Below are 14582 nucleotides of genomic sequence, written 5' to 3'. Positions count from 1 at the left end.
GTAGCAACACATTGCAAAAAAGTTGGCACAGGGTCATTTTTACCACTGTGTTACATGGCCTTTCCTTTTAACAACACTCCGTAAACGTTTGGGAACAGAGGAGACACATTTTTGAAGCTTTTCAGGTGGATTTCTTTCCCATTCTTGCTTGATGTGCAGCTTAAGTTGTTCAACAGTCTCCGTTGTGGTATTTTATGCTTCATAATGTGCCACACATTTTCAATGGAAGACATGTCTGGACTACAGGCAGGCCAGTCTAGTACCCGCACTCTTTCACTACGAAGCCACGCTGTTGTAACATGTGCAGAATGTGTCTTGGCATTGTCTTGCTGAAATAAGCAGGGGCGTCCATGGAAAAGACGTTGCTTGGATGGCAACATATGTGACCTGTGCTGGCAAAATGAGTCACAATGAGGAAATTTTAAAAACGGAGTTATTGTTATTTACACATTTTCCATCTAAAGACCTTCAAAATGATATATGGTTTGTTGGAATCGGACAGAAAATGACCGAGTTACATCCGATTGAAGTCGACCAAGTTTGAGGGTCCGTTTTGAGAAAAACCAGCTTAAAGTTTATTGTTCCAGAACAGAATGTTCCAAAACAAAACTCCATAGCAACCATACCTTAAAAGTCCTTGTAGCAACACCAAAATTGGTACAATTAAAGTCAAATCCCATGTCTAAAGGAAAAATATATATTCAACTCTATTGAAAACGGTTACGTACAAAAATGTCAACACTGTTATGTCACAGTTTTTTTGTTCACTGGTCAGTTTGTCAGCTGGTCAGCTGTCCGTAATATTCCTGACTAGCAGCACTAAGAAGATTCGCCGACTGCAGTGAATTTAGCACACTTGCAACCGCCTGTGTACCCTCTCCGCCTTCTAAATCCATTACGGAATGTAAAACAGTCTAACTTATCCACAAAAATAATAATTAAATGTTCGAAAATCACCTTTTTTCACCAAATATTCCGCTCGAATTACTGTGTTGTTTTTCATCAGGGCGCTGCCATGATACCACAATGCACCGCGTGGGGTGATTCAACCAATGAGGGTACGCCTCACAGCGACCGCTTAGCAACAAGCCGCATTTGTTTACATCGGGACAGGTTTAAAAACTCAAATTATATTGGTTCAGAGTGGCGTCATCGGGAATTCCATGCTCATTTTTAGAAAGTAGGTAAACTTGGCGTCACAATGAATACCAAATATGGCTAGGGGGATTCCCCCTTATTTCCGCCAGTGAGCGTTGAAAACACTGGATTTTCTCAAGGAATTTTAACACAAAGGACTAATTTCTGAAGACATACCTCGTACAAAACCTTCAAATAAAGGTGATTTAAGATGTTTTCTTGCTATTTCGATGATTGGGATCGCTAGATTGTGGCTTTATGGACTCATTTTTGTGAAAATCTCAATTTCAACCAAGATACATTTTTTTCACTTATTTGCCTGTAGCTCAAAATTAGCCTGTGCGAATTCCGACTCATTTTGCCAGCACGGGTCACATATGTTGCTCCAAAAGCTGTATGTACCTTTCAGCATTAATGGTGCCTTCACAGATGTGTAAGTTACCCATGTCTTGGGCACTAATACACCCCCATACCATCACACATGCTGGCTTTTACACTTTGCGCCTAGAATAGATGGTTCTTTTCCTCTTTTGGTCCGGAGGACACGACGTCCACAGTATCCAAAAACAATTAAAAACGTGGACTCGTCAGACCACAGAACACTTTCCCACTTTGCATCAGTCCATCTTAGATGAGCTCGGGGCCCAGCGAAGCCGGCGGCGTTTCTGGGTGTTGTTGATAAACGGCTTTCGTTTTGCATAGTAGAGTTTTAACTTGCACTTACAGATGTAGCGACAAACTTAGGTTACTGACAGTGGTTTTCTGAAGTGTTCCTGAGCCCATGTGGTGATATCCCTTACAGACTGATGTCGGTTTTTGATGCAGTACCGCCTGAGGGATCGAAGCATTCAATGTTACGTGCAGTGATTTCTCCAGATTCTCTGAACTTTTTGATGATATTACGGACCGTAGATGGTGAAATCCCCGAATTCCTTGCTCGTTGAGAAATGTTGTTCTTAAACTGTTGCTCACGCATTTGTTCACCCTCGCCCCATCCTTGTTTGTGAATGGAGCTGTTTTCATACCCAATCATGGCACCCACCTGTTCCCAATTATCCTTTTCACTAGGGATGTCCGATAATGGCTTTTTGCCGATATCCGATATTCCGATATTGTCCAACTCTTTAATTACCGATACCGATATCAACCGATATATGCAGTCGTGGAATTAACACATTATTATGCCTAATTTGGACAACCATGTATGGTGAAGATAAGGTACTTTTTAAAAAATAAAATAAAATAAGATAACTAAATTAAAAACATTTTCTCGAATAAAAAAGAAAGTAAAACAATATAAAAACAGTTACATAGAAACTAGTAATTAATGAAAATGAGTAAAATTAACTGTTAAAGGTTAGTACTATTAGTGGACCAGCAGCACGCACAATCATGTGTGCTTACGGACTGTATCCCTTGCAGACTGTATTGATATATATTGATATATAATGTAGGAAGCAGAATATTGATAACAGAAAGAAATGGGGGGAGGGAGGTTTTTTGGGTTGGTGCACTAATTGTAAGTGTATCTTGTGTTTTTTATGTGGATTTAATAAAAAAAAACGATACAGATAATAAAAAAAACGATACAGATAATTTCCGATATTACATTTTAACGCATTTATCGGCCGATATTATCGGACATCCCTACTTTTCCCCTGTGGGATGTTCCAAATAAGTGTTTGATGAGCATTCCTCAACCTTCTCAGTCTTTTTTGCCACTTGTGCCAGCTTTTTTTGAAACACGTTGCAGGCATCAAATTCCAAATGAGCTAATATTTGCACAAAATAGCTTAAGTTTACCAGTTTGAACGTTAATTACCTTGTCTTTGCAGTCTATTCTATTGAATATAGGTTGAAAATAATTAGCAAATCATTGTATTCTGTTTTTTTTTTGCCATTTACACAACGTCACTGGTTTGGAGGTCTTGTAGAATCCACTATCATTTTTATAAAGTAGTGCATGTTGCATGTTTCTTTTTTTCCTTGTTCCAGTATTCTTTAACAAGACATTTATGTTCGTTTTATCATGCAGTTAAAAAGCTCCATATATTCTGTTTTGCAGTGAAATGTATTAAGAACACAACTGCTTATTTTGCCGAGAGACTTTACAAGGCCATGAAGGTGAGACTCCTGCGAGGGAATGTTGATAAACATACACATAATATATGTTTTAGGGAATATTACACTGTGTGTGTGTGTGTGTGTGTGTGTGTGTGCGCTTAGGGAGCTGGCACCAAAGACTCTACTCTGATCCGAATCATGGTGTCCCGCTCCGAGGTGGACATGCTGGATATCCGCCAACATTACGTGAAGAACTACGGCAAGTCGCTGTACACCGACATCTCCGTAAGTCTCAATGTTGTCATCGCACATTTAAATAGCCGACCACTGTGGGTTTCAGGTGTGTGTTTACGTCCCAACAGGGCGACACCTCGGGAGACTACAAGAAGCTCCTGCTGAAGCTGTGTGGGGGTAGTGACTGAAACAATCACATTACGTAACGCCTTCAATAGCAACGTGCTTTTATATTGTGTATGCACCATATACACAAGCCGCATGCCTGTGCAAAGTAGTCCCGTATCGCCCACATGCTGTTTGCCGAAATACAACCTGCACACAAAGCGTTTATATTTTTTACATATTACTTTGTTACTTTATATGTTTACGGTATATATAAAGAGTTCAAGTACATTTAAAGAAAAAAAGCTTTATATTTTTAAAAATGATATTGTATGATCAGATATTTAATATCCGCTTCATGTATCAATAATAATGTTCAGGAACGCTGAATTAAAAATGCCTAGTGCCACAACTTGAAGCACACCATGTATTCTTCGTTAAAAAATGTCCTTTATGTCATTTTCGTGCCAGGTCCTGTGAATTGTATTCCACGCAGTCAAACTCAAAAAGACCCTATTTCAGTCGTCTGTCCTTGAATTTTACATTTCACCCGTCTCGGAGAATAAAAACCCTGAAAATCGACACATTTTCCCTTTTTTCCCCCCACACATCATTTGCACTTGTACAGTACAGGCCAAAAGTTTGGACACACATTCAATGCGTTTTCTTTATTTTCGTGACTATTTACATTGTAGAGCAGGGGTCACCAACCTTGTTGAAACCAAGAGCTACTTCTTGGGTACTGATTAATGCGAAGGGCTACCAGTTTGATACACACTTCAATAAATTGCCGGAAATAGCCAATTTGCTCAATTTACCTTTAACTCTATGTTATTATTAATAATTAATGATATTTACACTTAATTGAACGGTTTAAAAGAGGAGAAAACATGAAAAAAATGACAATTACATTTTGAAACATAGTTTATCATCAATTTCGACTCTTTAAAATTCAAAATTCAACCGAAAAAAAGAAGACGAAAACTAGCTAATTTGAATCTTTTTGAAAAAATTAAAAAAAATAATTTATGGAACATCATTAGTAATTTTTCCTGATTAAGATTAATTTTAGAATTTTGATGACATGTTTTAAATAGGTTAAAATCCAATCTACACTTTATAGAATATATAACAAATTGGACCAAGCTATATTTCTAACCAAGACAAATCATTATTTCTTCTAGATTTTCCAGAACAAAAATTTTAAAAGCAATTCAAAAGACTTTGAAATAAGATTTAAATTTAATTCTACAGATTTTCTAGATTTGCCAGAAATTTTTATGTATATATTTCACAAATATTCTTCGTCGAAAAAATAGAAGCTAAAATGAAGAATTAAATTAAAATTGATTTATTATTCTTTACAATAAAAATAAAAAAAATTACTTGAACATTGATTTAAATTGTCAGGAAATAAGAAGAAGGAATTTAAAAGGTAAAAAGGTATATGTGTTTAAAAATCCTAAAATCATTTTTAAAGTTGTATTTTTCCTCTAAAATTGTCTTTCTAAAAGTTATAAGAAGCAAAGTAAAAAAAATGTATGAATTTATTTAAACAAGTGAAGACCAAGTCTTTAAAATATTTTCTTGGATTTTCAAATTCTATTAGAGTTTTGTCTCTCTTAGATTTAAAAATGTCAGGCAAAGCGAGACCAGCTTGCTAGTAAATAAATACAATTTAAAAAAATAGAGGCAGCTCACTGGTAAGTGCTGCTATTTGAGCTATTTTTAGAACAGGCCTGCGGGCTACTCATCTGGTCCTTACGGGCTACCTGGTGCCCGCGGGCACCGCGTTGGTGACCCCTGTTGTAGATTGTCACTGAAGGCATCAAAACTATGAAAAACCCTGCTATAAACTCTTTATTTTTTTGTAGCCAGCAGAGGGCAGTCAAACCTTAACTCATACTCAGCAATGCTTGCCACAAGTAGTGATTACATGAGGGAGGGCATTTGGCTCCTGTCTTAGTGTACATCCTCTCACAATCTGCTGATATTCTCACATAACAGAGCCCTGTTAGCTTCACTTTAATTGCTATTGAACACGCTTTTAGTCCTGTGTGCTCACTGCACCGCAATCAATAACTAGGTGGAGGAGGGGTGAATTAAAGCGGCTTTTGGTCAATTTTTTTTTTTAGATGAATTTGAATGAATAACTTTGATGTTGGGATTATATTTTTCATAAATGTAATTAAGATAAAGACAACCCCATCAGTTACAAGGCAATCATCTAGTTTTCACTTCATTATGATGACATGCAGCCTCTTATCTATTGCAGGTATTTAACTGAGGCTAGTGTAATTTAGTTTTAGTTTAAAAAAAATAGTCGTTTAAATTGATGTCCCTGCTCTTACTCTCACATTGCAGGTAAATGTAATGACTTTGCATGTTAAAAAAAAATATAACATTGTCAATGTCCTTAACTGAGGGTAGTGTAATTTACCTTTAGTTTGAAAAAAATAGTTGTTTAAATTGATGTCTCTGCTATTACCCTCACATTGCAGGTGAAAGTAATGAATTTGCATGTTAAAAAAAAAAAAAAAATCATTATCAATGTCCTTAAAGAAAATAATCACTCGTTAAAATACAAAATAATGATTTATCACCAGAGCTGTGTGATGAACAAATCCTCCTAACGAGCTCCCAGTAAATCATCACACGGACAAGAAGCACCACCCACGGTTCTCTAAATGCATAATAAACTATGTTACGCTGTAGTGTAGTGAGCATGTCCTCAGAAAGCGCCCAATCTGTCTGCCTTTTTTTGTTTTTTTGATGTGAATGAATCTTTATTCATTTTTCATTGGAAGGGAGAGCACTTCTGCACAAGCTGTGCTGCCAACATGGCAGACTGGAGGGTGGCGGCGGGGGAATCGTAGATGTCACAATGAGATTCAGTGCATGCATGAATAAGGTCAGCACTTTGGCGAGAGGTTCGCCCCGCAGACGCCTGCCGGCTTCTACGCCAGCAATCTTTATTCCCGCTGCAGACTGGAAGCAGGACTGTAGCCGTTCACGTTGTATTTGGCAAATGCTAATATCATTCGTCAACATTTGCATGAATAAATATCTGGGGGAAAAAAAAAAAAACCCCTGCACACACATGATGGAGGGAAAAACACAGTTGCAGCTTGAATGGAGATGAATGCAGCCTGTGGCTACAGCAACATTATGTAATCTTTGTATATTTCATATACAATGTTTAATGTCGTGAACACAGTCAAACACCATAAAGAAATATGCATGCAAATATCATATTAACTGCAGAAAAAACTTAAACTACCATTAAATCAAATCTAACTTTGTATAGCACAAGCAAGTGGAAAACACAAAGTGGTTTACACAAAAAAAGGAAATTAAAACATACATTATTGACAATAACAAACAACATGGCTGGAACTTCGCACTGAGAAAAAAACGCTACTTGGAGAAAAACTAAAATTAACACCATCTAAAAAAATGTTTATAAATCATATTGTAAAATATAATTAAAAATAAAATATGAACAATACATTGAGCTAATGGAAATACAACATTGAGAAAATAACAGTAGTAATAATAGCAATAAATAAAATAGAAAATACATGGCTGGAACTTGGCATTGAGAAAAAAAATGCCACTTTTGGGGCGTCCGCACTGGTGAAAAACTAAAATTAACACCATCTAAAAAATGGCATAAATCATATTGTAAAATATAATTAGAAATAAAATACGATCAATACATTGAGTTAATGAAAATATTACAGAAAATAATACTAATAATAGCAATAAATAAAATAAATACATGGCTGGAATTTTGCACTGAGAGAAAAAAAATGCCACTTTTAAGGCATACACGCTGAAGGAAAACTAAAATTAATACCATCTAAAAAAAATAGTATAAATCATATTGTAAAATATAATTACAAATAAAATATGAACAATACATCGAGTTGATAGAAATATAAAATTGAGAATATAAGAGTAGTAATAATAGCAATAAATAAAATAGAAAATACATGACTGGAACTTTGCATTGAGAAAAAAAATGCCACTTTTAGGGCGTCTATGCTGGTGAAAAACTAAAATTAACACCATCTAAAAAATAGTATAAATCATATCGTAAAATATATTTAAAAATAAAATATGATCAATACATTGAGTTAAGGAAAATATAACTGAGAAAATAATAGTAATAATAGCAATAAATAAAATAAATACATGGCTGGAACTTGGCCCTGAGGAAAAACAAAACAAAAATATTAACACTATGTAAAAAAAAAAAAAAAAAAAAAGTATAAATCATATTTTAAAATATTTATTAAAAATAAAATATGAACAATACATTGAGTTAATAGAAATATAACATTGAGAAAATAAGAGTAGTAATAATAGCAAAAAATAAAATAGAAAATACATGGCTGCAACTTGGCATTGAGAAAAAAAAATGCCACTTTTGGGGCGTCTATGCTGGTGAAAAACTAAAATTAACACCATCTAAAAAATAGTATAAATCCTATCGTAAAATTTAATTAAAAATTAAATATGATCAATACATTGAGTTAATGAAAATATAACTGAGAAAATAATAGCAATAAATAAAATAAATACATGGCTGGAACTTGGCACTGAGGGAAAAAAATAAAAAATTAACTTTGTAAAAAAAAAAGTATAAATCCTATTGTAAAATATAATTAAAAATAAAATATGATCAATACATTGAGTTAATGAAAATATAGCTGAGAAAATAATAGTAATAATAGCAATAAATAAAATAAATACATGGCTGGAACTTGGCACTGAGGAAAAAAATGCCACTTTAAGGCATCCACACTGAAGGAAAACTAAAATTAACACCATCTAAAAAAATAGTATAAATCATATTGTAAAATATAATTAAAAATAAAATATGAACAATAGCTTGAGTTGATAGAAATATAACATTGAGAAAATAAGAGTAGTAATAATAGCAATAAATAAAATAGAAAATACATGACTGGAACGTTGCATTGAGAAAAAAAATGCCACTTTTAACTAAAATTAACACCATCTAAAAAATAGTATAAATCATATTGTAAAATATAATTAAAAATAAAATATGATCAATACATTGAGTTAAGGAAAATATAACTGAGAAAATAATAGTAATAATAGCAATAAATAAAATAAATACATGGCTGGAACTTGGCACTGAGGAAAAACAAAACAAAAATATCAACACTATGTAAAAAAAAAAAAAGTATAAATCATATTTTAAAATATTTATTAAAAATAAAATATGAACAATACATTGAGTTAATAGAAATATAACATTGAGAAAATAAGAGTAGTAATAATAGCAAAAAATAAAATAGAAAATACATGGCTGGAACTTGGCATTGAGAAAAAAAAATGCCACTTTTGGGGCGTCTACGCTGGTGAAAAACTAAAATTAACACCATCTAAAAAATAGTATAAATCATATCGTTAAATATAATTAAAAATTAAATATTATCAATACATTGAGTTAATAAAAATATAACTGAGAAAATAATAATAATAATAGCAATAAATAAAATAAATACATGGCTGGAAATTGGTACTGAGGAAAAAAACATAAAGTAATCAACACTATGTAAAAAAATAGTATAAATCCTATTGTAAAATATAATTAAAAATAAAATATGATCAATACATTGAGTTAATGAAAATATAACTGAGAAAATAATAGTAATAATAGCAATAAATACATGGCTGGAACTTGGCACTGAGGGAAAAAAAACAAAAAATTAACACTATGTAAAAAAAATAGTATAAATCCTATTGTAAAAATATAATTAAAAATAAAATATGATCAATACATTGAGTTAATGAAAATATAACTGAGAAAATAATAGTAATAATAGCAATAAATAAAATAAATACATGGCTGGAACTTGGCACTGAGAAAAAAAATGCCACTTTTAAGGCATCCACACTGAAGGAAAACTAAAATTAACACCATCTAAAAAAAATAGTATAAATCATATTGTAAAATATAATTAAAAATAAAATATGAACAATACATCGAGTTGATAGAAATATAACATTGAGAAAATAAGAGTAGTAATAATAGCAATAAATAAAATAAATACATGGCTGGAACTTGGCATTGAGAAAAAAAACGCCACTTTTAAGGCATCCACACTGGTGAAAGAGTAAAATGAACATCTAAAAAAAATAGTATAAATCATATTGTAAAATAATTATTAAAAATAAAATATGAACAATACATTGAGTTTATGGAAATATAACATTGAGAAAATTAAGAGAAGTAAACAAAATGAACACCATCTAAATATTTTTATAAATCATATTGTAAAATATAATTACAAATAAAATATGAACAATGAAAATATAATATTGAGAAAATAAGAGTAGTAATAATAAAATAAATAAAATAGAAAATACTAAAGTATAACTATTATTTTTTTTTTTAAAAACAGCATCTATGTTGTGACTGGACTGCTCACCTGTAATTGCAAAATGATTATAATAATAGCCTTATTATATATTTAATTGCTTCTTTTGTGGTAAAATTAACAGTAAATTCCTTTTTTTTTTGTAGAACTTCAGTGTAAATTAACTATATAGGTTGTACATTTTCCCCTTGTTCAGCAATAAACTAAAATCATACCGTTACTATTTTAAATAAGTCTTTTTTTTTTCTTTTCGGCGTAACGTGACGTCATACTCGCGTCCATTGAAGAAACGGGCGTGGTTTCACCCTTTGCCCCGCCCCGCATGTCCATATACGGTCATTCGACGGTGCGTTGATTGACAGCGGACAGCAGCTGCTGAGCTGCCCAGACATGGCGGAGGATACAGTGTAACAAGAGGCTCGGCGGCGGAGTTCCAGGACTTTTCCCCGGCAGCAGAGTCGCCTCCCGGCTCGCTAGACGCTACACGATAGGAGGGGGAAATGTGTCGGGCCGACGCTCGCTCGGAAGGGAGGCGGAAAACGAGGTGAAAAAAACAAAAAAGATGGGACAATGTATTGCTGTTTAGCAACAAATATGGCTCCTTGTGCCTTTTTCGCCATAAACATTCACCTCCCTTTGCCGCGGTGCATCCGGGGAACTTCTGCTGCCGGCCGCGATAGTAAGTTCACTTCCATAAGCTCTCGGCACTTTTAATTTCGCTTCGGGTATTCGGCGCTAGCCGCGCCGAGCTAAGGCGAGAGCCATAGGAGCAGGAATGGAGCCAAAGCACAAAGAGTTGCTCGACCGGTGCCACCAGAACTTGCTGGAGTCCATCACGGACGCCGACCGCGTCATCGAGCTGCTCATCGTTTCCGGTGCCTTGAGCCAGCTCGACCGCTTCGAGCTGGACCAGAACTGCTCGTCCAGCGCGGAGAAAGTGGAGCTCCTGCTGAAGATGCTGGTGAACAAGGAGAGCGACCATTTCCTGGACCTGTGCGTGGCCCTGGAGAAGGCGTACCCTGACCTGCACGCCGCCCTCTTCTGCAGCAGCAGCAGCAACGGCGGGGGTCCTGTGGACCACAACACCGGTAAGGGAGTACTCAATCAAGCCTTTAGGACCCCCTTGTTGTGACCTGTGACCATCATAATGCACTACCTATCTGTGTTGGCCCTGCGATGAGGTGGCGACTTGTCCAGGGTGTACCCCGCCTTCCGCCCGAATGCAGCTGAGATAGGCTCCAGCACCCCCCGCGACCCTAGAAAGGACAAGCGGTAGCAAATGGATGGACGACCTCAGTATTTTTCAACCACTGTGTACCGTGAGAGATTATGTAATTTCACCTAATTGGGTTAAAAATATTTTTTTGCAAACCGGTAATTATGTGCCGTTGAGTGTGTAATGTTAACCGTGTAATACTCTACCATGTCAGTAGGTGGCAGCCGGTAGCTAATTGCTTTGTAGATGTCGGGAACACGTCTTGTGTGATGACGAGGGTTTATCTCCGTATCTAATGCTTAATCATTAGGCTCTTGAACGCATCATAATTATCCCCTCAACTCCCCCCAAAATGGATTAACTCTGGAATAAAAAAAGACAATATAACATACATCCATAAACGTGGATGCCTATGAAAAAGTGCAATATATTTATCTGTACAGTAACCTATTTATTTATTTATTTACACTACCGTTCAAAAGTTTGGGGTCACCCAAACAATTTTGTGGAATAAATCTTCATTTCTAAGAACAAGAATAGACTGTCGAGTTTCAGAGGAAAGTTCTCTTTTTCTGGCCATTTTGAGCGTTTAATTGACCCCACAAATGTGATGCTCCAGAAACTCAATCTGCTCAAAGGAAGGTCAGTTTTGTGGCTTCTGTAGCGAGCTAAACTGTTTTCAGATGTGTGAACATGATTGCACAAGGGTATTCTAATCATCAATTAGCCTTCTGAGCCAATGAGCAAACACATTGTACCATTAGAACACTGGAGTGATAGTTGCTGGAAATGGGCCTCTATACACCTATGTAGATATTGCACCAAAAACCAGACATTTGCAGCTAGAATACCGTATTTCCTTGAATTGCCGCCGGGAATATAGTATTCGCCTGCCTAGAATTACAGCCGGGTCAAACTCGTTTCGCAAAATAATTAGCGCATGCTTGGCACTTCCGCTGGGTCAAATATGAGTCATTAAATTACTTCCGCCTCCTGGTGGTAGAGGGCGCTAGTGATCCTTCTTGCGACTGCTGGTACTGCAGAAGAAGACAACAAGCAGCAAGAGTGAGGAGCCATTGTTTGCTTGCACTTTTACCATGGAGGATTACATATCTAAAATAAAAAAGTTTTCTAAACTGGACTTTCAATCGAAGCAGGAGGTAATACTTAAAGGAAGATCTCCATCGAGACAGAGAGACTTTTAAAACTGAAGAAAGATAAGGAAGACTTCTATAGGAGCTGCGACCATAATAACGTTTTTTTTTTTATTAAATGTGCTTTTCATGATAAGGTAAGCGCCGGAGTGAGAAGAGGTTTTAAAATAATTAACGCATGCTTGCCAATCCCGCATGCTTTTGGTAAACGCAGGAGTGAGAAGAGGTTTTAAATTAATTAGCGCCCCTGCGGCTATTCAAGGAAATACGGTAGTCATTTACCACATTAGCAGTGTATAGAGTGTATTTCTTTAAAGTTAAGACTAGTTTAAAGTTATCTTCATTGAAAAGTACAGTGCTTTTCCTTCAAAAATAAGGACATTTCTATGTGACCCCAAACTTTTGAACGGTAGTGTATATCTGCACCTTATTGCTTTTATCCTGCACTACAATGAGCTAATGCAACGAAATGTCGTTCTTATCTGTACTGTAAAGTTCATATTTGAATGACAATAAAAAGGAAGTCTAAGTCTAAGTTACACCAAAAATAAACAAAAGGCGAGTGCCCCTAAGAAAAGGCATTGAAACTTAGGGAAGGCTATGCAGAGCGAAACTAAAACCTAACTGGTTACAAAGTAAACAAAAACAATGCTGGACGACAGCAAAGACTTGCTGTGGAGCAAAGACGGCGTCCACAAAGTACATCCGAACATTCTTGATTGCTAAAACAAAGCATGTGCGGGTAATAGCGTTTAAGGAAGACACGAAACTGCTACAGGAAAACGCCAACAAAATAGGAGCGCAAGACAAGAACTATATCACTACACACAGGAAAACAGCAAAAAACTCGAAATAAGTCACGGCGTGACAGTACACCTACTTTGAGACAAGAGCTATAGCAGTGTTTGTCAACCACTGTGCCGTGAGATACAGTCTGGTGTGTCGTGGGACATTATGTAATTTCACCTAATTGGGTTAAAAATATTTTTTTGTGAACCAGTAACTTTAATACGCAGATGTGCCATTGTTGTGTGTGTGCTGTCTAGAGCTCGGCAGAGTAACCGTGTAATACTCTTCCATATCAGTAGGAGGCAGCCGGTAGCTGATTGCTTTGTAGATGTCGGGAACACGTCGTGTGTGACGACGAGGGTTTGTGGTCGTATCTAATGCTTAAACCAAAAATAAACAAAAGGCCTTGAAGCTTAGGGAAGGCTACGCAGAACAAAACTAAAACCTAACTGGCTACAAAGTAAACAAAAACAGAATGCTGGACGACCGCAAAGACTTACTGTGGAGCAAAGGCGGCGTCCACAAAGTACATCCGAACATGACATGACAATCAACATGGTCCCCACAAAGAAGGATAAAAACAACTGAAATATTCTTGATTGCTAAAACAAAGTACCGTATTTTTCGGACTATAAGTCGCAGTGTTTTTCATAGTTTGGCCGGGGGTGCGACTTATACTCAGGAGCGACTTATGTGTGAAATTATTAACACATTACCAAAAAATATCAAATAATATTATTTAGCTCATTCACGTAAGAGACTAGACGTATAAGATTTCATGGGATTTAGCGATTAGGAGTGACAGATTGTTTGGTAAACGTATAGCATGTTCTATATGTTATAGTTATTTGAATGACTCTTACCATAATATGTTACGTTAACATACCAGGCACGTTCTCAGTTGGTTATTTATGCCTCATATAACGTACACTTATTCAGCCTGTTGTTCACTATTCTTTATTTATTTTAAATTGCCTTTCAAATGTCTATTCTTGGTGTTGGCTTTTATCAAATAAATGTCCCCCCCCAAAAATGCGACTTATACTCCAGTGCAACTTATATATGTTTTTTTCCTTCTTTATTATGCATTTTCGGCCGGTGCGACTTATACTCTGAAAAATACGGTAGATGTGGGGAATATCGGTCAAGGAAAACATGAAACTGCTACAGGAAAATACCAAATAAAGAGAAAAAGCCACCAAAATAGGAGCGCAAGACAAGAACTAAAACACTACACACAGGAAAACAGCAAAAAACTCAAAAAAAAAGGCACGGCGTGATGTGACAGTAGACCTACTTTGAGACAAGAGCTAAAGCAGTGTTTGTCAACCACTGTGCCGTGAGATACAGTCTGGTGTGCCATGGGAGATTATGTAATTTCAATTTCATCATTGGGTTAAAAATATTTTTTTGCAAACCGGTAGTTTTAATCCGCAGATGTGCCGTGGTTGAGTGTGTGTGCTGTCT

At 35.7% G+C, this 14582-nt stretch overlaps 2 protein-coding genes across 3 annotated transcripts in view; both read left to right on the top strand.

Moving 5' to 3' along the window:
* Positions 1–4087, top strand: part of LOC133657089 (annexin A11-like) — a 45075-nt gene extending 40988 nt beyond the window's left edge. Inside the window, exons 13-15 of one of the 2 annotated variants that reach the window (XM_062058011.1) lie at positions 3203–3261; positions 3364–3486; positions 3564–4087. In XM_062058011.1, coding sequence (XP_061913995.1) covers positions 3203–3261; positions 3364–3486; positions 3564–3623 — 242 coding nt within the window. In that variant the 3' untranslated portion in view covers positions 3624–4087. The remainder of the gene's footprint in view (positions 1–3202; positions 3262–3363; positions 3487–3563) is intronic. The other variant, XM_062058012.1, reaches the window with a different exon arrangement.
* Positions 4088–4272: 185 nt separating this feature from the next.
* The window catches only part of LOC133657087 (disks large homolog 5-like), a 189846-nt gene continuing 179536 nt past the window's right edge, over positions 4273–14582 (top strand). The window contains exon 1 of the mRNA XM_062058008.1: positions 4273–11044. Within this exon, the coding sequence (XP_061913992.1) occupies positions 10732–11044 (313 nt within the window). The 5' untranslated portion in view covers positions 4273–10731. The remainder of the gene's footprint in view (positions 11045–14582) is intronic.

The sequence above is a fragment of the Entelurus aequoreus genome, linkage group LG09, assembly GCF_033978785.1.
Source record: "Entelurus aequoreus isolate RoL-2023_Sb linkage group LG09, RoL_Eaeq_v1.1, whole genome shotgun sequence".
Classification (NCBI taxonomy): Eukaryota; Metazoa; Chordata; class Actinopteri; order Syngnathiformes; family Syngnathidae; genus Entelurus; species Entelurus aequoreus.
This window is presented reverse-complemented; position numbering and strand designations above follow the sequence as displayed.